This window comes from Diadema antillarum, unplaced genomic scaffold, assembly GCF_040938485.1.
Source record: "Diadema antillarum isolate AM-2024a unplaced genomic scaffold, OU_Dant_1.0 seq00000463_RagTag, whole genome shotgun sequence".
In the NCBI taxonomy this organism is placed as follows: domain Eukaryota; kingdom Metazoa; phylum Echinodermata; class Echinoidea; order Diadematoida; family Diadematidae; genus Diadema; species Diadema antillarum.
This window is the reverse complement of record NW_027271434.1, coordinates 1,574,070-1,588,525: the sequence shown is the minus strand read 5'-3', so window position 1 is coordinate 1,588,525 and position 14,456 is coordinate 1,574,070. Positions and strand designations below refer to the sequence as shown.

Sequence of the window (14,456 nt, the reverse complement as noted above, 5' to 3'; positions counted from 1 at the left end):
TTTATGCATGCTTTGTTCACAAAAATTTCCCTTAACAACCCGATTACTGTAGAATCCAAACTCAGACATCTCAGACCGTGGAATAGAGAAATGTATCAGATAACTGCAGGTAACATCTGAGTGAGGTCATCCTAAAGACTCGCTTTTCAAAATCATGTTAGACCGCAGATATTAACGATCTGATTAATTTCAAACGCACCACTCAAAAGAAAAGCAACTTTTTAGGGTCGCAAACATAATTAGCGTGACCAGTGGGATACATGGGTGTCTAGTAAGCTCAATCAACTTCTTCAATCACCCTTCACGCAGCTTCTTCTTTGGAAACATGGATAAGTTTGCGATCCTGAGGGAGAATCCCGACCTTTCTGTTTCAATGGTTTTCTTCGAATTGTAAGTGATTAGTGATTTGTAAGAGATTATAGTAACATCCGATGAATATCATGCTGCAATTGTATTATTTCTTACAATTCTAATGGAACATGTTTTGCTTTGCAACGGCCGGGCCAATTGTCACTCATCTATTATCACAACTTCCATAATATCAAAGGCGCTCGTGAATGGTTGAATGAGTTGAGATCATTGGTGTGAGGTGTGTCTTATAAACTCTTCTTTCCCAACAATCGATGAGCCACTGACTGATAGCAAAAGAAAGTCATTCGTTTGTGCTGTGTATGTTTGTAACACATGACTGCATATATTTTAGATACTACTGACGATAATGGTAATCCTGATAACAATTATGGAAATATTTCGAATACGATGACACTGTAATGATCACAATTTTAGTCAATAATGCCCGCGTTTAAGACGGGCATCGTCATTTTACTGTGTCACGTCAGTTCTTTGTCATAATACTTTTTTGTTTATTGTTTATTATTTTTGTTTTATCTTTTGGTTTGGTTGTATTTTTTGGTCACAGGACTAAAGAATTTGGTCCTGTGCTGTGGATGCGAATCTTCTGGAGGCCATTCATCCTAGCAAATAAGCCAGAAATTGTCAAGGTATTTGTTTGTATGCACTTTTATTGACAACATTAAACTGAAAAACTTAAGGACTGTGGATCACTTTCGGGGAGATAGTTAGCACTATACGGCAGTGGATATACAGGCCCATCAGGATTCGAAAATGTACACGAATATTGTTGAAAGCTACAGCAAAGGACGGAGAATCGTATACAAAGTATAACCCATTGACAATATCCGAAACATTTTGATGGTGTTCAACTCATATGGTCCTAGCGTTTCTGTCCTATGCAAAACTTCAAAACTTTTGAACTAGGTGCTTTGGAAGTCAAAGTAGACACCCCTAAAAATAATAATTGACAAACCGATACATTCAGAGTACCAGAAGGGAATAATTGTTTGATTCATCATCTTCCCTTATTCTTGTGTTTCTAAGCCCATTGTAGCGCAATAACCTTGTTTAACAAAATTAATTTTGTCGTTCAAAGAGATCTTGAAGAGTTGGAGTGAACATTTTAGTGAAACCTTAAAGAAACTATTTCATTGTACACTGCAACGTGAACTGCAATAGTGTTTATGCTCCCATTCTTCTGCTTTTTCGAATAACTCAAATGGAACTATAGGACCTACTCCTGAACAGCCGTCACACCAAACCGATCGAGATCTACCGGTCGTTTCAGGGTATGTTTGGTTCACGCTTCTTGGGACACGGTTTGGTGTCTGAGGTGGACCACAATAAGTGGCTCCACAGGCGAGCCATCATCAACCCGGCATTCAGACGTAAGTGAGTATCAACAACAACTCAGCGTCCATCTTTTTTATTTTATTTTTTTTTAATCTGTCAGTTTGCAGAGCTCAGCTAATTACACGGTTAGCTAACATAATTGGTGACGAAATGGATGAGTGATGATTTGAAAAATTAATATTAGGGAAGATTTTTGTGTTTCTGATACAAATGAGAATTTCGAAGTTTGAAGATTTGCACTACATGACGAGCTCTGAGGGACTTGATCAACATGGAATCTGTTTCCTTTTGATTCAGTGTTTGGAATACATCATTTAGCAATTACTAAAATTATTGCATTTATAATGCGTATAAGAACATTTATGCATCAAAAACGTGATTATATGTGTTTATTTCTAGTAAGTGTAACATGTATTCTAACTTGAGACAAAGAGTTTCGGCAACGTCGTTGGGATATTGTTTGTCTGAGCGATTTATCTCAGCTATTTAAATTGTGTAATTTATTGCTATATTCCTCCATGTAAAATCTTGAAGTATTTATGTTGACCATTATGACGAATTTATTGATATTATCGAGCATCCACAAGGAGGACAGACACCGTTTCTTTCGTTACAGCAGCAATACAATTGTTACTCCCGGCAGACAGGTATGTGTCTACATATTGCACCTGTCCGAAATCAGAGTATAGTCAAACAAACTGTGAGGGCCCCCACCCAATGCTATCAAGCATTTAGATTAGTAATATTTCTATTGAATTCTCTACGGGTGTATCATAACTCCCAGATACCTAATCGGCATGATGGAGCAATTTAACGAGGGCGCCGAGGCTTTGTGTGAAAACATTGTCGCGAGAGCAGACGGGAAGACCCCGATCGCCATGCTGGACGAATTCAACAACGCAACCCTCGACGTCATCGCAAAGGTAAGGGTGACTAACACTAAAGAAGATGCAGCTACTATCTAAATTACCGGCACCTGTTTTCAGTTCAACAGCATACTTTCATTCTTAAGAAAATGTTGATATATAGGGTATAGAATAAGGATTTTATAAATCAGAACGTGTATATAATAACATGGACAGGTTCTTGCACTCCAAGTATTAAACCGGAAGAATACTCGAATGACGCAAATGTATGGTATTATTTTATAACAAGGACATCAGATATTGCAGCATGTATAAGAAATGTGAAACACTAATACATAGAGAAATGCTGAAGAAAACAAACTGAATTATTGCGTTTTCATGTCTTGCAGGAGAAACATAACAACGGGTAATGCAAGTTAAAAACGAACTACTTTAATATTGATAAAAAGAGAACCTCAAATGTACTCTCTAATGTTGTTGCTAGGATGCAGTAATTTACTATTCTTGGTTCTAATCAAATGGCGAGGATTTTATGGTGACGCACTGCATCATGATCGTTTTTCTAGATGTTCTATTTTTTTTTCGGTTGTCATCTACGTGATACATAGGCCTATAAAGTGATATATCATACATGTCGTGCTGAAGCTTATAACCTAATCTTGAAGGTGTACATATAGAATTTTATACTGCAAATGGCCTAGACTCGACCACCAAGAACAAACGTCAAATCTTATTTCATCATAACTTAATCTACATGTATTCTCAGTTATCCTGGTTGGTATTTTCCTTCTTCAGAATTAGTTGATCCATTATACACCATGACTTCGGCGTCACATCACTGTTCTTTTGACGAAGATATATTTATACGGTTCATTCTTACTTTGGTGTTAATAATGATTATCATAGCTTGCCTCCTTTGAACTCACATACGCTCGAGAACCTTAGTAAAAATATGTGTCACGCATACATAACATCGTTGTGTTCTCGATAAAGCCGTGTTAACACAGTTTTTTTCACTTAAATTTGATGATTATAGATTGCCTTCGGTATGAACACACAAGCTACCACTGACCCAACTTGTCCGTTTCCTGCTGCTATTGGCGCAGTTTTCAAAGGGTTGAGGGCAACGTTTGAAAATCCAGCAATAGAGGTAAAGGACCGAATGTACCTGGCAATCATATCAGCATGCTGTTTGTTCGTCTTTTTTGTTTTCTTCAAGCTTTCGCAAATATCTGTAAAGTTAGTTGTATAGATGAATAATAGGCGTATAGACATAGGCGTATTAATCATGGGTTTGATAGAGATGCTCATGCAAAATTAAGGTTATGAAACCTTAAAGATATTTTATCAAATCCGGCTGTTTTCCATGAAAATCATCGTCACAAATTTAGACATAAGAGTGAAGGACAAACTGTCCCGTCCACATTCAGGTAAAGATCTAGCGCTTCATTCAGGCAAGAATTTTCAAACACATGAGTCAATGCAAACGGTTTTTGTATGCGCTACAATGAACGTATACCCTTTAAAATGAAGGAAAACAAATCTTAAAGCAATATCAAGACTTGGTTCCTTTTGTTGAAAAGAAAAAGTAAAGAAATTAGGAACAAAGCCGAAGTGTAAAAAGAGCAGTGCAAAACTTAAGTGTCTTCAGAGTTGCATGATCTAAACGAGCAGTGAAAGGTGACCACTGGACGTACCCTTTATATATTTGCACTATAGCATGCATTTTAGCGTTTGGTTGAATCTTTCTACGTAACAGGCTTCCCTGTCGAAAAGTGTGTAAAATTTCAGACAAATCATATCTTCACATCATCACGTTCAAATTGACCTTATCCCATTTTTCCTGCTCTTTATCTATTCACCTCGCATCTCATTCCTGACGTAAATGTTGCCACTGTGCACGTACCATACCTAGTGGGACATTTCGAGTAAATCACGAAAGTTTCGCCAAGAGGTGAGGGAGGCCATCAGACTGGTGCGTACAACGGGTCGTAAATGTGTGGAGGAGCGGATTAGTGCGCGTCAACGCGGAGATCACGTACCGCACGACATCTTGAATATGATTCTGGAATGTTCCAATGACTTGAAGGGGAGTTCTGACTTCCAGATGGAAAATATGATCGACGAGTTTGTGACGCTTTTCATTGCAGGTAAGTGCGGATTAATTTCCCAGCAACACAGACACGTCCATGATTATAAGAATGCAACATGTCAAATGAAACATTTTGCATGCCTTAAAAACCAGCACAGCATGCACTTCAAAGTTGCATGCCCATCATTTTTTTATGAAAATAAAGTAAGCTGATGAGTTTGCGATGGAAACTCCCGCAGGAACTGACGATTCGCCAGCACACTATCACACGATGACGTAAAAAGTCTAGATTAAGGTGAAAAAAAAAAGAATCAAGAAAAACAAAACAAAAAAGAAGGTTTCTTATTTGATGGTCAAAGCAAGAGGCAACTAAAGTTTGATATACCTTATGCATTTCTGTGCCAGGATAAACAAAATCCATAGGCCCTAAGTGTGGTCGCATTATGGTTAGCTTTCCGAAGAGATCTTTTGTTCAGTGACGCCACTATAACTCGTGCTAAACCTACATCGCTCCTAATCTCATTAGAATAATTTCAATGCAAGTTGACGAAACAAGCTCACATTTTGACCTTGTTGTGTTTTACAGGACAAGAGACAACCACCAACCTTCTCGCTTTCACCTTACAACAGCTTGGCAGACATCCGGAGGTTGCTGAAAGGTAAAGTATTTTTGTTTTACAGATGGTCCTTCAAAAATTTATTTTCATGTTGAATTCGTTATCAGCTGATGGACCTCGAAATATCTTCTGAAGCTTTATTGGACATTGTGAATCCGCCACCACTGAGTAAATTCCAATCTTCCTACCCCACCCTCTGCACTAGCAATATCATTCTTCATTGCTGTTGCTTGTCGCAAGAGCAGTTCTGGTTACATATCTGGTATACCCAATTCAGTATCTCGGTAATGGTCAAATCGTCTTTCATGTTATTGCATTGTTTGACTATTGTTTTGTTTAGCATTTTCATGTTCCTGTTTGCAGGTTGCAGACTGAAGTGGATGAAGTATTAGGTCATAAACCTACTATTGAGTACGAGGATTTGGCCAAGTTGGAGTACATGATGAGAGTGAGCGAATTTTGATCTTTCAATTCAGAATGGATTTGTGACTATACTGCCAACAACTTTGTCCCAGTAGTATTACATCTTGTCGTGTGATACTTACTGACCCACTATCGGCGTACAACTTCAAGTGCATATCAGAAACAATATGGGTGCTTATCTTACACTTCGAGCGTCCTCTCGGGCCAATTCTTCACATGTCATTGACATTGCAAAATAGGCTAAATTTTTTATACAAATTTAGATTTTGATTCAATAGAAAAATTACGAAATAGGCTGCCAGTGGAGATGGTAGGGCACAATGCCATTCCCTTTTTAAACTTCAGAAATCGCAATTCTTAACTTGTTGGATAACGTGCTGGATAGTTCTTGACAGACTAACTTCGGAAAATGCTGCCAGCTGTTCTGCGGCACCTCAATGGTAAACGAGCAAAGATTTTTTGGTAGAATATATGGAAAAATAGATTTGCCATGAATTCATGTGGAGAGGATGTGTTTAGATATTGTTTTCATGGATTTCGCCGTTGGATTTCATTCCAGGTTCTCAAGGAAACGCTTCGCCTGTTTCCACCTGTGCCTGGTACGTCCCGGAAACTAGCACACCCAATCCGTTGCGACGGTTTCACGCTACCCGCTGGAGCCCCCGTATCGGTGGGTAACTCACAGTATGCAGACATTGTCTACTACTATGTCTCCCTCTTCGGATTGGGACCTAAAATGTTTGATCCTTATGTCATTGTATAATCAGTTTTCAGTAATTTTGAATAATAATTATTAGTGATGTTATTTTGTATTTTTGGGGGGGTAAAAAATGCAGAAATAAAAACCAAACAGCAGCCGGCAAGTGATAATAATGAAATGTTTGGTATCAACGGAGAAAGATTTCTATTTAATGTAATGACTTGGCAAAATACTGGCTCAGTAAACATTGCAATCAATTATTGTGGTTCGCTTTAGGTGCCCTCTCTCATACTTCTTGATCAAAGCAAAGAATATGTCAATTGTACACACGATCATTATTGCTACAATCTAGTGATGAAGCATAGATACAGAATGTAAAAATCATTCGTCGAGAACGCCTTACTGCATGTATGCAATCTGTGGTTCTGTTTCCTGTAAGCCGTGCTGTCTTCTTTCTTCGCCAGATATTTTCATGGTGACCAACACAAAAGTTTTCGGGAAATAAACATTTCTCTCTCGCACAACAGGTCATGACAGCTGTGATGTCTAGAATGGAGGAATATTTTGATGAGCCGTTGGTTTTTAATCCCGACCGCTTCAAGACGACCGATGAAAGGCAAATGTAAGCTTTCCCCAGTTTTCTAGGGTTGATTTTCCTTCGCCTTCATGATATCACACCTTGTGAATGTTGTTTTTGCCCTACTTATGTAGACTATCACTGCTGATTAAAAGAAAATCCTATTAATACTTGATAACGATCTGGGATGCATTCCATGTTTCATTTATTTGAAAATGATGCAGTGAAGAGTATGTGGATGTTCAAGTTTGCGATGAGGTGGGAGCTTTATATATACACTGTAATTGTAGTGATCGAGGCATTTGCAGCAGAGAGCTCAAGGGTATACAATGTATTACGTATTTTGACTATACAATTAACAAGACGAGTAAAAGTGGGATGTTATGTTTCTTCCACATGAGTCATTAATCAAAAGTTTTCAAATTATGTCCAGTCTATTTTTCGAATCATTGTATTTACTCACGACTTCCATTCCAGGAGACGTCACTTCTACGCGTACTTCCCGTTTTCTTTGGGTCAGCGATCGTGTATTGGTCAACAGTTTGCTTTGGTGAGACATTCAAAGAATATAATTCATTCTAAAGACCTTTCTTTTTTCAGGGGGATTAAACACATTATAATGCCTAAATATTGTACACAAAATTGATCGAATGAGCATGGAATGATTTCTATTGTTTTGTAGAGATAGGATCTCTATTAAAGGAAGAGAGATCCTTTTTAGGAAGAAATGAATGATTGTAAATGACACCTTGTGTTTCGGACTGTTTTATCAATCTGCACCAATTTTACTTGGATCTTTGTTCGTTAAACCCCCTTTGTAGATCGAGGCACGTGTGTTCCTCGCAAAACTTCTTCAACGATTCGCGTTCCGGCCCGACCAGTCTTTACTCTCTTCCACCGAGGACGAAGTCACCAACAAACCAAAGGATGGATGCAAGAATTATGTGAATCTGAGAACATGAAACCATATATACCAACGAGATACCAGCTTTATCATGCCTTGTGATAAAGGCTACACTGCAAAAACATCGGGTATTTAACACCATGGGTGTTAAATCTAACACCGATCAAGTGTCAATATACAGAGGACCACACCGACAGGTGTAGAAAGTATGTTGTGATAGTGTTGAAAAGTGTTCACCTGGCACTGCGCTGGTATTATTCAACATTGACACCGCATGGTGTTGATTTGATATTGCTGATGTTAGTGTCAATGGTACAACACCCGCCAAGTGTCAGTAGGAGACCACACCAACTGGTGTTACTGTGTTTTAAATGTGTTCACACTTTTTAAAAAATCAAGTACTGTCTCGGAAAGTTCTCGATTGTCTTGTCGAAGCTTAAAATCAACAAGAAGAACAGTAACTGAGTTACAATTAAAAAAACAGTTTTATATTTTGAAGTGACATCCGGAGGTGTTAATCTACACACACAAATGACCACCAGAAATTTAACACCAGCTCGGTGTTTCATATCTAACAGTGTACCCAGATCTCTCTTCGGACTGACCAAGTCATTGTCTTGTTTGGTTTCATTAGCGTAAAAGAGGACGTGTGTTTGAAGCCTTGAAACTTCACCTACAGGCATCTTATAATGAACGTTCGTGCTTCCTGATGCTAGGAAACTAGTATGTAGTATTAACAGTACTTATTATCAATCGATATTGCGATAATGGCTGGTATTCTTCACGCGACACGCATGATATCTATGATATGAATCATTAAAAAGTACAAAATACGCCATTGTTGATTATTATATACAACGGCACACTTTTGGTGGCTATAGAAAGTAATGTACCACATTATGATAACGAAGTAAATTTATGTGGTTCAGTGTAGATATATGTCAAAGTTAAAAGTGTAAATATAATTAAGGAGAGAAAACCTGATCGTAGTTATAAAATTTGTAAATATGTACCGTATTAAAACCCAAACAAAAAATACACTGTAAATACAATATTCAGCCTGATATTCATAATTAGTTTCCCCAAGCTTAGAATATACCGCTGAAATTTTGCACCTAATGTTTTAACATATGAAGTTTTTACCTCTTGCCTATCCTACCTCTGACATATTTCTTTTTCTTTGCCATTAGGTTCTAGAGTATTAAGAACTGTAATATGCCACATTCGATAAACTGATGGAAATGGGAATGACCTATCGATAAACAAAAAAACAGAAGGCGTATACAAAAGTAATATGGGTTAATTGGGTGTCTTGACGTCAAAGTCACTTCCAGCAATAGGAAAATCATCATAATCTGCTGACACCGCCACCTATTTGAAGAAGGAAAGTAAATCTTAAAAATTCCACCTTGGCAAATGTTGTCACAATAATAACATTGATCCGCGTTTTGGATTGCCTTGTGACGCAATGCTTAAGACACTCATTAAAGATGCATAAAGAAAAACGTCTCACTGCCACGTATACTGTATGCATAAGGTGATGTTTGATATTCCGGGGGTTCGTTTATCGAAAAGTTAAATAAGGATCGTTATTTCAAGACACAAAAATTTCGTATATGTAAATGTTTCAAACGTTCGTTCATCCAAAAAGAAATATAAAATGGTTCGTTATTCCTATGGTTCGTAAAAACAAAAACAAAAACAAAAACAAAACAAAAAACAAACAAACAAACTTGATATTATTCCGAAGGTTTGTCAATCCGAAAATGAAAAGAGGATTTGTTCGCAAAACGAATCTTCGGATTTTTACGAACCCGACAGTTTTTGAATTACGAACCTTTTTTTTTTTTTAAATTCTCGGATTAACAAATCTTCGGAGGAGATACTTCTTTTCATTTTCGGAGTGTAGCGTTCCATAAGCTTCCAGGCATTACATTGAATATGTCAAATGACAACATTAGAGTTTTGATATTCCACTATAACTCTATGTTACCTTTAGGTTCGCAAGATAAAAACCATGATGTGCGACTTGAGGAGTTGAATGAAAAGAGAAAGATCTATCGATAAACAAATAACCGAAGACATAAACAAGCTTGGGTTAATCGGGCGTCTCGATATCAAAGTCACTTTCAGCACTGGGAATATTATTGAAATCTGGTGACACCGCCATCTATTTGAAGAAGGAGAGTAAATCAAATAAAATTCCACCTTTGCAATTGTTGTAACAATGACAACACTGATCCACGTTTCGGGTTGTCTTGTAACGTAATACTAAAGACACTCATTAAAGATGCATGAAGATACACATCTACTTGCACGTATGCTTAAGGCCATGTTCCTTATTCCGAATGTTCGTTAATCTGAAAATTAAATAAGGTTCGTTATTTCAAAACACACAAATTTCATATTCATGTACCTATAGATGTTCAGAAAGTCCGTTATTCCGAAGGTTCTTTCATCGGAAATTGAAATACGTTTCGTTTTTTCGATGGTTTGTTTATGCAAAAAAAAAAAATAAAAAATGTTTTTCCCGGAGGTTCGCTAATCCGATAATGAAAAGGTGATTAGTGCTAACGAGCCTTCGGATTTTTACGAACCCTATACAGTTTTCGGATTAATTAAACTTTTTTTTTTAAATTCTAGGAATAATGAACCTTCGGAATAACGACTTCTTTCATTTTCGGATTAACGAACTTTCGGAATAAGAGACCTTATGCCATTTTCAACCTAACGAACCTTCGGAATAACAAACTGTAACCGATATTTCAACATCTGAACTTTTTATCTCTTACCTTTCTATGTCTCAGATTCTAAAATCTAGCATTCTTACCTATTGACATTTCAACGTGAAACAATAATTAGTGTAGCCTTCAACATGCTTAATGCGAACAAGGCATCACACTGTTGTTATGTCAAATAACAACATTAAAGTTTTCATACTCCATATTTTTCTGTGTTAACCTTTAGGTTTCGAGATATTAAGATTTATGTAATGTGCCAAATTCGACAAACTGAATGAGAAGGGAAAGATCTATCGATAAACAAATAACCGAAGAGATGAGCAAGCTTGGGTTAATCGGCCGTCTTGATATGAAAGTCACTTTCAGCACATGGAATATTATTGAACTCTGCTGACTCCGCCATCTATTTGTAGAAGGAGAGTAAATCAAATAAAAATTCCATCTTTGCAAATGTTGTCGCAATAATAACCTTGTGACGCAATGCTAAAGACACTCATTAAATATTCACGAAGATAAACATCTACTGCCACGTATGCTTAAGGTCATGTTCCTTATTCCGAATGTTCGTTAATCCGAAAATTAAATAAGGTTCGTTGTTTCAAAACGCACACATTTCTTATACCTATAGATGTTCAGCAGGTCCGTTATTCCGGAGGTTCGTTTCGTTTTCTTCGATGGTTTGTTAATCCAAAAACGAAAAAAAAATGTTATTCCGGAGGTTCGTTAGTAAGAAAAAGAAAAGAAGATTAGTGCTAACGAACCATCGGATTTTTACGAACCGTATACAAATTTCGGATTAATGATTTTATTTTTCAATTCTGGGATTAACGAACTTTCGGAATAAAGACTTCTTTCATTTTCGGATTAACGAACTTTCGGAATAAGAAACCATATGTCATTTTCGACTTAACGAACCTTCTGAAAAAACAAAATGTAATGTTTCAACTTCTGAACTTTTTCTCTCTTACCTTTCTACCTCTCAGATTCTAATTAATTACCTATATTGACTTTTCAACGTGAAACAATTAATGTAGCCTTTAATGTGCTTAATGCGAGCAAGGCATCACATTGTTTTTATGTCAAATGGCAACATTAAAGTTTTCATATTCCATATTTCTCTGTGTTAACCTTTAGGTTTTCGAGATATTAAGATTTATGCAATGTGTCAAATGCGACAAACTGAATGAAAAGGGAAAGACATATCGATAAACAAATAACCGAAGACATAAACAAGCTTCGGTTAATCGGGCGTCTGGATATCAAAGTCACTTTCAGCACTGGGAATGTTATCAGAATCTGCCGACATCGCCATCTATTTGTAACAGGAGAGTAAATCAAATTAAAATTCCGCTCTTTTGTAAACGTTGTAACAATTATTTAATACCACGTCTCTCGTTGCTCTGTGACGCACCGCTATAGACAGACATAAAGGATTTATAAAGATAAACATCTACTGCTTTGTTTGCACAAAGGGGTGAGATGGAAACGCTGCGTTAAGACAGCGACATTCTGTGGAGACTATAGTCAATTTCATATTTGTCATTTAAATGGGTGACTTGGCAGTTTTGTTATAGAGTAACCCTGCAAGAAAACGCCTCCATAAATACGTCATGTGTTCAACTTTGTTCTGTTTGCACATCACTTATGTCTGTTTACATCTTGGAATATATTTTACTCCCGTTGTTGTCTTGTGAATCTAATGTACGAATTATTTACCATACGGTTATCAAAAGCACCTTGAGAGTTAATACATTTCAATTCACTTACAATTCTTTCAACAATAACAAAATCATTGTCACAAAAAGTATATGAACGTATTTATATACATTTGAAAATGGAACAAATAAAAATGAGCATTTCCGTAACCTAAATATTACAGTTATTTTTTTACAATGCCAATGGAATTGCAGAAAATTGGCGTACTTGTACAGAAAAATGGCATACAGAGGAATAAATCAAATCAAATCAAATCAAATCAAACAATTTGAACGAAATCATGATCATTGTGTTATTTGAAAAGAGAAGCACATGTAAAGAGGGGCTGTAGAGATGAAAGCCGCTCAATTTTAATAGGAAGTACGAAAGAAAACAAAGACATGAAAGCTGGAGCCACACAGAATCACTCACACTGCCGACATTACTAACAAAAAGAAGCAAAGAGGTAAACATGAAATAAAAAAAAAACACAAGAAACGAAGAGTTTGTTCGCAAAAACCGATAAGTCCATTTTTGAAGATTTTGAAGTAAGGTCCTTGTCATAAAATACAAAATAATACCTTTTAAATGATATATTGGTCACTACATATAAAGGTACTCTTTTGAAGTTATGGTCAAAAGAAGCAAAAATGTCCTTATTATTCTCTCTATTTTTCTTGACCTTTAATCGCAAATATCTCCATTTGGCAAATATGGACTTATCGGTTTTTGCGAACAAAAACGGGAAGGGAGTAGTTAGAGAATAATTATGGGACGATGCAAGGAGAGGAAGTATTGTAGGGTCCGCAGCATATACAAAGCAATACTTGCCTTACAATATCCACTGGCAATTATCCACGAATTGAGCCACAGGATTTGTTCTTGTGATTTCCTTTGATGAGTTCATTTTAACAGTCCTCATCGAAATGCTAACTACTGTTGATAATGCATATATATTCTGCAAAATGAAAATGATATGAAAATGAAAGCGAACATATAATGTTGCACCGTTTTACACCACGACGTACATTAACGTTATCACGCTACTAGGTACTACGATAATGCTTAACTCGCGTATGTTGTAATGAGGAGACGACGATATTATGAATTATGAAATGTGACATCTTTGGCGTTATTGCTGTACCCTCCTCTAAGCTACATTCTGCAAGTAAGCAGAAAAAAAGAGTCAATGGTAGTGTTGGTTGATCAATGTCACTACATCGATAGATTTTAATTTTGATCTCTGACCTTTGCAACGACCTCCACTGCTTGTCTCCGAAAATATTTGAAGTAAATTATCTGTCTCACTTTAAAATTGTGTAACTATTACATTATGTCATGTCATTATGACAATTCTAATAGTGTTTGTTTCATTCAAAATTGAAACTTAATAGCCACACTATTTGATCTCCATCCGGTCTGTCAAAGAATTCCAAGAAGAAAAAAAAAAAGACCAAAGCTTTCAGAATCTGGCGTTGAACGGCTTAAATTTGTCATTCAGCCTCGTCCGGGCAATAGCGTTGCAATCACCTGCTACCTCTTTTGCAGACGTGACACTAAAGCTCGTATGATCGTCTAGCATGATTCTTCTAACTACACACAGAAACATGCGAGGTGCAAAGTTTATGATTACAGTCGCGACGTAATGCATTCTATCATATGGACGTCACATAGTGCGACGAACCTTGCCCACTCTCCATGGCATTAGACAAGAAAGTCAACATAATTCGGTATCAGTCGACATACATATTTGCTTTTTTTTCTATCAATCTCTCCCCCTCACGTACACTCAACGCGCACAAAAGATACACTCGCACACATACTCTCTCTCTCTCTCTCTATACTGTATATTATATGTAATGATTATATTCATCTATCTATCTATCTATCTATCTATCTATCTATCTATCTATCTATCTCTTGCTATCCCTCCATGTGCTGATGTGTGTGTGCTTGTTGGTCTATACGTATGAGATTCACTGATCAGCAGCGTTAGCTGGAAGGAGCATTTTACAGAATCAACATAATTAGGATACATGATATACATGACGCACATACACTGATGGATCAAATGGTACGAGTAAAATGATAATGAAAGCTTACAAGTCCAGCTATCAATCCATTATAAAGTATT

The 14,456-nt window shown here is 36.8% G+C and overlaps 1 protein-coding gene across 1 annotated transcript; it reads left to right on the top strand.

Annotated features, from left to right (window-relative positions):
• Window positions 1-926: 926 nt before the first annotated feature.
• LOC139733246 (cholesterol 24-hydroxylase-like) lies at window positions 927-8,009 on the top strand. The gene is made up of 11 exons (XM_071644086.1): window positions 927-1,001; window positions 1,586-1,746; window positions 2,492-2,630; window positions 3,610-3,714; window positions 4,489-4,723; window positions 5,252-5,324; window positions 5,646-5,730; window positions 6,265-6,375; window positions 6,933-7,027; window positions 7,460-7,532; window positions 7,804-8,009. The coding sequence occupies exons 1-11, from the start codon at window positions 948-950 to the stop codon at window positions 7,942-7,944; spliced, it is 1,272 nt and encodes a 423-aa protein (XP_071500187.1). The 5' UTR covers window positions 927-947; the 3' UTR covers window positions 7,945-8,009.
• The last annotated feature ends 6,447 nt before the right edge of the window (window positions 8,010-14,456 follow it).

Coding starts and splice junctions, on each gene's coding strand:
- LOC139733246 (XM_071644086.1), top strand. CDS start 948: ATGCGAATCTTCTGGAGGCCATTCATCCTAGCAAATAAGCCAGAAATT. Junction 3,715..4,488: donor GGGCAACGTTTGAAAATCCA/GCAATAGAGGTA, acceptor TACCATACCTAG/TGGGACATTTCGAGTAAATC. Junction 4,724..5,251: donor TGTGACGCTTTTCATTGCAG/GTAAGTGCGGAT, acceptor TGTGTTTTACAG/GACAAGAGACAACCACCAAC.